Raw genomic sequence first — 12,080 nt, 5'->3', positions numbered from 1 at the left:
TATGTAGCTTAAGCATGATTGTTCGTAGTTAAAGGGATTAATTACCCGCCTGGCACTTAGTTGAGGGGTTTTATTCCCTCCCTAACTTCAGGGGAAAATCCCTACCTGGGGATTCAACCTTTCTCGGAGAGGTGACCTTGGTTAAAACACAGCACCAAGAAGGTGAGCAAACATATTAAGAACCGTATGCCATATATGCCAGGTCCCTTGAAACAGCAAGGATGGACCGGCTCCCGGCACAGAGGTGACAGGCAGGGGGTTTTAATGGAAAGAATTGGTAGGTATAAAAGTACAATGGAATTAATGTAGTGATTGTGTTTCTGACAACATCATTATTTTATACAAGGTACATGTTATGCTTTCTACAATAATACTGCGATTCTGAAAGTGTTCTGATGGCAAGATTCTGACTTCACATTTTATCAAACAGTTCATAAACAAAATACTTTTTTTCATTTTGCTCCATTAATTGACATTTATTAACCAATATATTGATAATTTTCTCCCTAGTTGTTATGGAATACTTCCTTTGATCAGCAGCAAAATATATAATATGGAAATATACATTATTTGTCTTTATCCCTTCACAGATCACTCTAGAGAACATTCTAGAGAAGGGAGAAGCTTATGTTTTCTAGAAATAAAATAAAGGTAATCTTTTTTTCTCTGATGGTTATCATTAGGAATGAATGATACTTAAGGATATTTCATAGTATTTTCCTTTTTTAAAAAATATTTTTTATTGATTTCAGAGAGGAAGGGAGAGAGAGAGAGATAGAAACATGGATGATGAGAGAGAACCATTGATTGGCTGCCTCCTGCATGCCCCCTACTAGGGATCAAGCCCGCAACCTCGGGCATGTGCCCTTGACCGGAATCAAACCCAGGACCCTTTGGTCGGCAGGCCAATGCTCTATCTACTGAGCCAAACCAGCTAGGGCCATAGTTTTTTCATTATAAAACCCAGCACTACCCATGTGCTGCTTTTCATCTGTCACAACATTTATAAGAGAGAAGGTGGTTGTGGGGAGAGGGACATGCACTGAGGAGTAGCCAACAGCAGAAGCCCCCGATTAGAACTCTATTGAGCTGGTGTAGATGGAAGATTTATTGTTTTAGTTCCAGGAAGACCAAGGTAGCCTTGAATCAGTGCAGGTCAGAGGTCTCCTCTTTCTCTCTTTATTTCAAAACCCTGACCAGGTTTGACTACTCTGGGAGGATGAATAGACACACCTATCAGTACTAGAGGGAAAATAGAAGCAGCAATGAGACAGTTCCCAGGAAAATGTTTCCCTTAGTGCTAAGAGTAGAGTGATCTGGGGCTCCAGCAGAGCAGTGCAAGGTATTCCTAATACTCCAGCTGGTGAAAGGGAAATAGGTCTCCGTGATGTTCCTAGGCAGTTCCTCCTTCATGGTGAGTGGGATACCCTGTTTTGATAAATTCTCAGGTGAATAAAGGATGAATGGAATGAGTTCCCCCAGTGGTCAACCAATAAATAAGTTTTTAATAAAATTATGAAAGTATTTAAAAGGAGAAAAATAAGAACTCATGTCACCACCCATTATTTTATGTGCTTTGCTTATAGTTATCTGTGCAATTCATTTAACATAGCTGAGCATAATTGAGTGTATAATATAGTAGAACTTTGTTCTTGCTTTTTATTATTTACTTTTCATGAGCATCTTTCCATGCTATTAGAAGTTCTCTGTGCACATCTCAAGGCTCCTTATTGTCAGTTCTGGTACTGCACTGTGCCACAAGTCCTGATGGGGTGTGTGCAGTGAGTGATGATAGGGATGAATGATTACACTGTGTAGGCCCCCTTTGTGCTCCAGAATGAGACTGGCAGGAAAGACTTCTGCTCATGTCCTTAGGTATCACTGAGGGATGGTGGCATCTGCCTGTCCCACATAGTCCCATGTCTTCCCACCCTCTCCCATTACAAACATGGGGTATCATTTTTCTATACCTGTACCTTCAAATGCTGCACCACTTATTGAGATCAGGCTGTGATCTCCTCTGGGTGTAGAGCTGTGCTGTATCCAGTCACTGACCTGGTAAAGAGGCCCAGGAGGAAATAGCCACAAATTATACATTTCATGAATTGAATTTTCCCCTTCTGTTATGCCAGTTAGCAGGCTTTCTCAACTCAGCCCTGTTGACATTTGGAGCCACATAATTCATTGTTGTGGGCACCTGTCCTATTGTAAAATGTTGGCCCTGGGGAGGAGGAGATAAGGTAGCAAAATCACTTCTGTGGAGAACCAGTGGTTTGTAACAATATTGGCATATTTGGGTATCTTATGCTTCCCCCCCCCTTTTTTAAAAAAATAGTTTTATTGATTTCAGAGAGGAAGGGCGAGGATGAGAGAGATAGAAACATCAATGATGAGAGAGAATCACTGATTGACTACCTCTTGCATGCACCCCACTGGGGATGGAGCCTGCAACCTGGGCATATGCCCTTGACTGGAATAGAACCTGGGACCCTTCAGTCCGAAGGCCGATACTGAGCCAAACCGGCTAAGGCCCTTATGCTCTTCTTAAGTATTTCATTACTAGAGGCCCAGTGCATGAAATTTGTGCACTCGGGGTGAGGGGCGGGAAGGTCCCTCAGCTCGGCCTGCGCCCTCTTGCAGTCTGGGAGCCCTCAGGGTGGTGTCTGACTGCCAGTGCACTTGCCAGCCATGAGCCTGTCTTCTGGCTGAGTGATGCTCCCCCTTGTGGAGTACAGTAACCACCAGGGGGCAGCTCCTGTGTTGAGAGACGGCGGGAGGACTCCAGGGCATGTCCGGCCCATCTGACTCAGTTCCAACTGGCTGGACCCCAGCAGCAAGCTAACCTACTGGTCAGAGCATCTGCCCCCTGGAGGACAGTGCATGTCATAGCAACTGGTGGACCTGTCGACTGTCAGCCCCCTGGTTGTCAGTGCACATCATAGCGAGAGGTCGAGCAGTCTTAGCATATCATTAACATATTATGCTTTGATTGGTTGAATGGCCAACCAGACGACTGACACTTAGCATATTAGGCTGTTATTATAAAGGACTAGAAGCCCGGTGCACAAAAATTTGTGCACTCCGGAGGGTCCCTCAGCCCGGCCTGTGCCCTCTCGCAGTCTGGGACCCCTCAGGGAATGACCACTTGCTGGCTTAGGCTCCCTGGGGGATTGGGCCTAAACTGGCAGTCAGACATCCCTCTGGCAGCCCGGGAGCCCTCGGGGGATGTCCACTTGCCAGACTGCAAGTGGAGCAAGGAACAGGCCTAGCTGCAGTTGGACATCCTTATTGCTGCTGAGGAGGTGGTAGAGGCTCCCACCACCACCACTGTACTGGCAGCCGGCAGCCTGGCTTGTGGCTGAGCAGGACTCCCCCTGTGGGAGCCCACTGACAACCAGGGGGCAGCTCCTGTATTGAGCGTCTGCCCCCTGATGGTCAGTGTGTGTCATAGTGACCAGTGATTCCCATTCGCTCTGCTGTTAGGGTCAATTTGCATATACCCTTTTATTATATAGGATAGAGGCCTGGTGCGTGGGTGGGGGCTGGCTGGTTTGCCTTGAAGGGTGTCCCGGATCAGGGTGGGGGTCCCGCTGGGGTGCCTGGCCAGCCTGGGTGAGGGGCTGTGGGCCATTTTCAGGCTGGCCACACCCCCTTCAAGGTGGGGGGTCCTGCTGGGGTGCCTGGCCAGCCTGGGTGAGGGGCTGATGGCTATTTTCAGGCTGGCCAAGGCCCCCAGTGGGGACCCTCATCCCATGAGGGTATGGCGATCCTACGTGAGGGGCTGATGGCTGTTTGCAGGCTGGGCAAGGCCCCCAGTGGGAATCCTCACCCCATTAGGGTGTGGCGATCCTAGGTGAGGGCCTGATGGCTGTTTGCAGGTTGGCCACAGCCTCTTCAGGGTGGGGGTCCCCCCTGGGGGGCCTGGCCAGCCTGGGTGAGGGCCTGATGGCTGTTTGCAGGCTGGCCACAGCCCCTTCAGGGTAGGGGTCCTTGCTGAGGTGCCTAGCCAGCCTGGGTGAGGGGCTGATGGCTGTTTGCAGGCTGGCCACAGCCCCCAACTACCCAAGCTCCCAGTGGAGGCTGGCTGGAAGCAGGATTTAATTATCTTCTATAATTGAAACTTTGTTGCTTTCAGCGGAGGCTAGAGCCGCCCAGAGCAGTCGGGAAGCTTGGCTTCCTCCATCGCCGGGGCAGCCAAGCCTCCTGCTTGCTCCAGCTCCGTGGCTGCCGGTCGCCATCTTGGTTGGGTTAATTTGCATATAGTCGCTCTGATTGACTGGTGGGCGTGGCTTGGGCATAGCGAAGTTACGGTCAATTAACATCTTTGTCTTTTATTAGTGTAGATTGACAAGTGAAAATGAAGCATTTCTTTTTTCCCTCAGAGACTTCTTCTTACTTTGATATTTGGAGCTGATCTTTGTGTTTTCAGAGTACTAGAAATCCTGGTTTCTAATTAAATGAAGATAGTCACATATGCCACAATAGTAGAAAGCAGCTGACAAAAACATTTAAGAAGCCCTGTGACAAATAGAAAGGAAATTGTTTAATATAGTTAGACCAGTGTCCTTGTTACCTGGAATTCAGTACTTGGGTTCACTTAATTTTTATGGTTAACTTGTAAATAATTTAGCTCTTTGGACTACTACTTTTTAAAATCGCTTTGAAAATGTATCATTTCTGTCTGTATAACTTCCTGCCTTAGTTGGAGGCCTTGTACAGGGAGCAACGTCCAAGCATGTCAGCGGTCTGCTCAGAACAACCCCGGGCGGCCTGCTGAGGGGAGCTCAGCCAGATGCCTCAGCCCAGGCAGCTTTATGTGGTGATGGGCATCTGAGAGTTTCTAGGATTAGTTTCCTGAAAATTGAGTCATTCTTGAGTAATTGGAGGCTTTTTTCAGAAGCAGATGAAAACTGATGTACCTTTTTCTAATTGAGAGAGCACAGAAACCCAGAATTTTTCCCAGCAGGGTATTTATGGATCCTTTTGAAACCTGTTCATTGGCACTCAGTTAAAAACCCCTGTTCTCAAGCTGCGAGATACAGAGAACAGATGGATGGTTACAAGAGGTGGGAGGGAATGGATGAGGTTAGTCAAAAGCTACAAACTTCTAGTTGTAAAATAAATAAGTCATGAGGATGTAATGTCCGGCATGGTGACTAGACCTAATAACACTGTATTGCATATTTGAAAGTTGCTAAGCAAGTAGATCTTAAAACTTCTCATCACAAGACAGAATGTTTGTTTTTGGAAACTGTGCATGACCATGGATTTTAATTAGGCTTATAATGGTGATAATTTCCCAATACACATATCCAACCATTATGTTGTTCACCTGACATTAATACAATGTGATATGCTAATTATACCTCAGTAAAGGAAATGAAAAGCCACCAAAAAATCCTGCTCTTCTACACTGTTGGTAGATTACAGATTTGTGACCTGTTTACGGTAAAGAAAATTGAGTTGACTGCAGTGACTTCAGGAAACCCTGGCAATTTGATATTTGACTGATTGTCTGATAGAAGCAGTTCTCTAACTTTTATTTATAAGACGGAGATAGTGGAAGGAAAACATGATGAATTAAGAATTGGGTTCATTAAGTTCTAGTAATTAAATGTTTTGCATATTTCAATTGGTCTTGGTTTGGAAATAAAAGTTTTGAAATGTGTCATGTATGATGTCAACCAGTGCTTTTTAGTTTTTAGAAAGACAAATAGCTATTTATCTGGTTGTGAAAAGATGATTTTTTTACCTCATTCTTAAGAATTCTTAGTCGTTGATGTGTATGTACTATATTATATGTAAACATCATTCAAGCTGGATGAAAAGTTAAATAGACCCCAAGTAGTTTATTAGATTCACTTATAAGTGGCCATCATTAATTTTAGTATATTAGAAAAGATATTCTTCTTTACTTCTCTGATCACTTAACCGTCTAGTTAGCATTTTTATAAAAGCTGGCCTAATGGAATATGAACAGTCAGAAGGTACACTTGAAGAGCTATCTACTGTCCCCAGCCCTTGCCCATGTAAATAAGCTTGTGCTAGTGGCTCTGATGGCCACATATGTGGACAGAAAGACAGCAGATGGTTGTAAAGATGTAAAATCTCCAACAGTTACTGTACGCCAGAGTTCATCAAGATGCTGGCCACATGCGGTTAGTGTGTCCCATGTGGGAGAAGATGCTGGTCCCACAGGGTCCCACGTAGTCTCCTTGGTCTGGTTTTCCCCCTTCCCGCTGTTTAAATGCACTCCCCTTTTTTAAGAGCAGGAGTCTGTCAGCTGTGGATTATAAGAATCTATGACCAAGTGGTTTTGAGAAGAAAAAACCAAAACATACTTGTGTTTCTTTTTCCAGGTTCCATGGGAGATTGGTAACTAGTAAAATTAGATAGCCTAATTAGAGTTGCTTTGTAGTCAAAGCCTTACGTCTTTTATTCAGTAGCCTTCTCTGCTTTGGCAGATTCCTGATTACTCACAGGTGAAGGTCAGAGCTAATTTTAGATCATTCCTGGAATGCCTAAGTTTCTGCTTGATTTAATTATTTCTGTAAAATAATGTTCATTTAAATATATAATTGTAAACACTGTGATTTGATTACAGACAATGACTCTTGTGTCCAGGCCTTGCATCGGACTTTTGATGACAAACAGAATCCGTATGTGACAGATAGAAGTACAGTTATGAGGCAGAGGGAAATAAATGTGTTTTTCGTAGCCAGGGTGGAGTGCAACCACCACCATGTGGAAGCAGGAACTCCAGTTCCATGTGATGAAGAAATGCCTGTGGCATGCGGGGCAGATGGAGTGTGAAATAGCGTCAGGAAAAGAGGTACCCAGGGACCTTGGTTTTAAAATGCAATTTCAGAAGGAATGCAAGCAAACTTCTGGATTTCAGACAGCTTGGCATTCTGGGGAAAGAAAAGACTTTAATTGGTCTGGCCTTTTTTCCTTTAATCAAAAAGGCAGGACAGAATCATCCGGCAGCTGCTGCGCTCTTGTATCTTTCTCATTGCCATCAACAACCAAAGAGCGCTTCATGCATGTGACACAGGTTTTCTTTTTCAAAGTCAGAATTTTAAATTTACCTGGCCAGAAAGCTCTAGGGTTATTATTTTCCTCAATGAAGTTTAGTTAGGGAGCTGGTAAGGGAACCTTCTAAGGAACTGAAACATTTAGTCCGAGATTTTGTCAAATGGTTATCAGCTAAACTAAGTTTACATTAGGCTGGAGCGAAGATGTTGAGATACAATTGGGAAGATATCTGGCCCCCAACTCCCTTGACCTCATGCCTAGGCCCAGATTCGATCCTCTCAGGTGTAACCTGAAGATGAGGTGGAGATCAGTTGACTGAGTTGATGGATTCTATTGCCAGTTTATTCCCATACAGCTTCTGGTTACTCTCAGAAGTCAACCTTATGTCTTTGTGGAAACAGTAACCGCCTCACCTTCTTCTAACTTCAAATCATCACTATTCTTTTCTTCATTCTTGACCCTCCTTCTTGTCAAAGCTCCTTTCCCTGTGTTCTTTATTTCAGACCTTCTCCATCTTCCTGTTTCCTCCCTCCTGGTTTTCATCCTGCTTCTAAAATTAGCTCTGAACTTCATTCTTGCCATTTATTTTGTTCTTCCTGTGTACTTACTCTTTTTTTGGAAAAAAAAGAAAAAAGATCACATCTTTTCTCCTCTGCGTCTCTGTCATTTTACCATTCCATCTGTTTTCTTCATCATCCACTAAAACTCTTACATTAAAGAAAATTTAAATTCTGGTTTGTAAAGCCAGTGTTTTTTTTTTGTTTTTTTTTTCCCCTTCCTTCATGGCCATCTTCCTTAGCCCCTCTGCAGCCTTAAACTTTTAAAATGTCCCTTCTTCCATGACTTTCTTATAATCAACTTGGTTTTCTTCCTATTCCTTTGACAAATACTTTCTCTTTTGCTGAGCTTATCTGTTTTCTCAAATTCAGTCTTCATTTCAGTGTTGACAATTTACAAATTATGTTTCAAACCCCAACCTTTTCTGATTAAAAAAAAAATCTCTCGTAATCTTGCTTCTAGGCCTAGCTCACATGCAGTACATTTCTTTTTTCTCACCTTAAGTTGTACTCATTCATGGAAGAGGAAGATGATCACTCCCTGGCTGGTGTGGCTCAGTTGGTTGAGCACCATCCGGTGCACCAAAGGGTCTTGGGTTCAGTTCCAAGTTAGGGCATATACCCAGGTTGCAAGTTTGATCCCGGACAATGCGGGAGGCAACCGATTGATGTTTCTCTCTTACCTCTATGTTTCTTTCTCTCTCCCTCTCCATTCCACTCTTTCTAAAAATCAATTTAAAAAAAGAGAGGGAAATGGTTGCTTACTTCATGTATCAACTGTGGTCACCATTTCATCTGCACGGGCCAGTATAGTACGTAGCTCTGACTTTTCTGCAAATTGAATAGATGACAGAAGTGGGAGATACCTTCTAGATTTAAACTATTTGAATCCAGCCTACTTTGAGGCATTATCCATTACCCTTTCCTTCTCATCATCATCTTTGAAGATTTGTGTAGACATTTAAAAGATATTTTACCTGAGAAGATGAGGGCTGTTGGAATACTGAGCACCTGTCCGTCTTTTTGCCTCCCTGGTAGTGCAGGGAATAGGAAGAGCAGACAGGGCGACTAGGAGAAGGTGTCGCATGTCTGAATGAAAGAGGTAGTGCCTTCTGCTTGGTAGCAGTGTCACTGCTGTGGGGCCAGAACAGCTGCATCCTGTTCACCTGCTCTCACTGGGGTGGCATTCCAAATGATGGAGGTTTCAGCTTCATGGAAGGAATTTGAAGTATTATACATCACTTTGGATAGAGATTTTTAAAATAAGCTTTTACTCATAATTGTTTTTGATACTTTATTTGAAAATTGATAAAAATCATTATTGTAGAAAATTGCAGAACACATATTGAACAAAAGTAAAAGCACTTGTGATACCACTTTGTAGAAATAGCCTATTAACGCTTCAGGGTATTTCTTCATAGCCTTCCTCCCCCCACCCTTGTATTTTAACAAAATTGCAGTGGTATTGTGTATAAAGTTTTCTGTCCTGATTATTTCACGTATTAATTACATCATGAAAATCCCCCCCCCCCTTAGCTGTACTTTAATAACTACATAATTCTCCTCAGGGCTATACCATCATTTATTTAGAACTGTCAACTTTTAGGTTATTTATAATATTTGACTATCATAAAACAATTTTCATAATAGGTATCTTTCTGCATAATATTTGTCTGCATCTCTGGCTATTTCCTTCATTGATTCCTGGAAATGTGATTATTAAAACACTAGGGGCCCGGTGCACGAAATTCGTGCACTGGGTGTGTGTGTGTGTGGGGGGGGGAGTGTCCCTCAGCCCAGCCTGCTCCCTCTCACATACTGGGAGCCCTCAGGCATTGACCCCCATCACCCTCCAATCGCAGGATCGGCCCCTTGCCCAGGCCTGATGCCTCACCAGAGGTGTCAGGCTTGGACAGGGGAACCCCATCTCCCCCCGATCACTGGCTCTGGCCCCCGTCCAGGCCTGAGGCCTCTGGCCCAGGAATCATGCCTGGGCAGGGGACCCCCATCTCCCTCTGATGGCTTGCTCCACCCCCCGCCCAAGCCTGACGCCTCTGACCCAGGCTTCAGGCCTGGGCAAGGGGACCATCATATCCCCCCAATCCCCGGCTCAGCCCCCCGCCCAGGCCTGATGCCTTGGCCAGAGGAGTTGACCCTCATCACCCTCCGATCACCGGATCGGCCCCTTGACCAGGCCTGAGGCCTCCGGCAGAGGTGTCAGGCCTGGGCAGGGGACCCCCAGCTCCCCGCGGTTGCAGGCTCCGCCCCTGCCCAGGCCTAACGCCTCTGGCCTAGGCGTCCGGCCCGGGCAGCCGGGACCCGCAGCTGCAACGGCCCCGCGATCGCGGGCTCCGCTTTAGGCCCAGGCAAGGGACCCCTAGCTCCCGGGACTGCCAGCTTCGACCGTGCCCAGCTCCCATCGCTGGCTCCACCCCTACTTCCTGCTATCACTGGCCAGGGCGGCAAAGGCGCCTGATTCTCCGATCATGGCTAGGGGGCAGGGCAAAGGCGGCCCCAGGGCCGCCTTTGCCCTGCCCCCCAGCTCTTAGCTCCCCCCTGGGTTTCTGATCACTGTCAGTGGCAGGGGGCTTCTTCCTGCTTTCCCCTTCGCCTCCCTGCATTGTGCCTACATATGCAAATTAGCCGCCATCTTGTTGGCAGTTAACTGCCAATCATAGTTGGCAGTTAACTGCCAATCATAGTTGGCAGTTAATTTGCATATAGCCCTGATTAGCCAATGAAAAGGGTATCGTCGTACGCCAATTACCATTTTTCTCTTTTATTGGATAGGATACTTAGCATCGACTAGAAGGAAGGGCCACTTGGCAGTTTATGATGTCACTGGATCCTCAGGTTAACTCCACAGATAATGAAGCGGGGAGGGAACATACAGCTTCTAATAGGGAGAACATGTGGTCTGTGATTTGGTGACTTGAGTGACCCAGAACTCATGCTGGGTCCTGGTCTGCTTTCTAGTTGGTTCCGTTGTTTGAGGGAAGATGATGAAATTACCAGTAGACGATATGTGTAATAGCTGTAGGTGCCACATGCTTAATGGTGTAAGGGCTTTGGTGCGTTTTGTAGGTATAGTAGCTTATCAGTGGAATAATAGCAATTATTGCTACCTACTCTCATTGCCATTATGAAATTCCAGTTTTTCTCTTAATGTTCCAATATGCATTTAGCCTTTCAGATTCAACCTTCCTAAAAGTTTTTAATCTGTACTAGCTAAATTATATTTCTCTTTTTTAAGTTCCTAGTTCTAAACTAGTAGTTGCCAGGGCCTGGGGAGCAGAGGGTGAGATGGGTATGGCTATCAAAGGGCAACCTGAGGGATTATTCTGGTTTGGGAACTGTCCTGTACCTTAACTGTGGTGCCTAAATGAACCTGCACGTGTGATGACATCGCACAGAACTAAATACACGCCCTGGGAAATGAGCACGGATAACACTAGGGAGATTTGAGTAGGATGGTAGATTGTTTCTGTGCTGATACCCTGATTGTGATGTTATGCTGTAGTTTTGTAAGATGTTACCATCTGGGGAAACTGGCTAAACGGATACATGGGATCTTGCTGTATTAGTTCTTATAATTGCATGTGAATCTACAATGATCTCAGTAAAAATGTCAATTAAAATAGGTTTGCCAGTTCTGAAATTGGATGATTTTCAATAATGTGGTATTTTTACTCAGTGGTAACTTTGAAATCAGCTTGATATTCACAAGTCATGTTATCCTTCCCCCCCCCCCCCCCCGTAAGTTTGTCTACTGTGAACAGAAGGGACAAATGCTTCTTAATATTTTCCTATAACTAAGTTTTTTAAGGTGTGACATAATTTTCTTTCAGCCACGAAGACTTTGAATTTATTTCGGGAACACGAATGCGCAAACTTGCTCGAGACGGCCAGAAGCCTCCTGAGGGTTTCATGGCTCCCAAGGCGTGGGCTGTGCTGGTGGAATACTACAAATCCCTGGAGAAAGCGTGAGCTGCTCACCAGTCCCTCCAGCTTTGACACTTCACCGAGTAACCAGAGGGGACCGCATAGTTAGTGTTGGCATTTCTTTGTGGTGGTGTCTGTCTGGACACCCTTCCTAAAAACAGACCATTGTCCTTAACTTGCATCTGTTTTGGTCTGCCTTATGAGCTCTGTTTTGAACTAGTGTAATACAGTGCTGATTTTAATGTATCTTTTCCACTTATTATAGTTAATATTCCTATAATACAATTTTAAAATCTTGTCCTTTTATATTATATTTATGCTTCTGTCTCATGATTTTTTTCAAGCTGTTATACTAATTGTAACCAATAATATACATATTGAATTTCATTTTCATTCCTTGAAAAAGGAAAAAAAAAATCCACTAAACAATAAACGTGGCTAGAACTTTTGGGAACTTTACAAGACATCTGTAGCAATTAGATTTTTTTTCTACATTGAAAATATAAACTGCTTTCTTTATTCCTTCCTTCTAATCAGCTATTGATT

The 12,080-nt window shown here is 44.5% G+C and overlaps 1 protein-coding gene across 1 annotated transcript in view; it reads left to right on the top strand.

The window, feature by feature from the left end:
• Positions 1-11,847, top strand: part of LOC132214567 (bifunctional 3'-phosphoadenosine 5'-phosphosulfate synthase 1) — a 121,704-nt gene extending 109,857 nt beyond the window's left edge. The window contains exon 12 of the mRNA XM_059661930.1: positions 11,441-11,847. Coding sequence (XP_059517913.1) covers positions 11,441-11,579 — 139 coding nt within the window. The 3' untranslated portion in view covers positions 11,580-11,847. The remainder of the gene's footprint in view (positions 1-11,440) is intronic.
• The last annotated feature ends 233 nt before the right edge of the window (positions 11,848-12,080 follow it).

The sequence above is a fragment of the Myotis daubentonii genome, chromosome 1, assembly GCF_963259705.1.
Source record: "Myotis daubentonii chromosome 1, mMyoDau2.1, whole genome shotgun sequence".
Classification (NCBI taxonomy): Eukaryota; Metazoa; Chordata; class Mammalia; order Chiroptera; family Vespertilionidae; genus Myotis; species Myotis daubentonii.
This window is presented reverse-complemented; position numbering and strand designations above follow the sequence as displayed.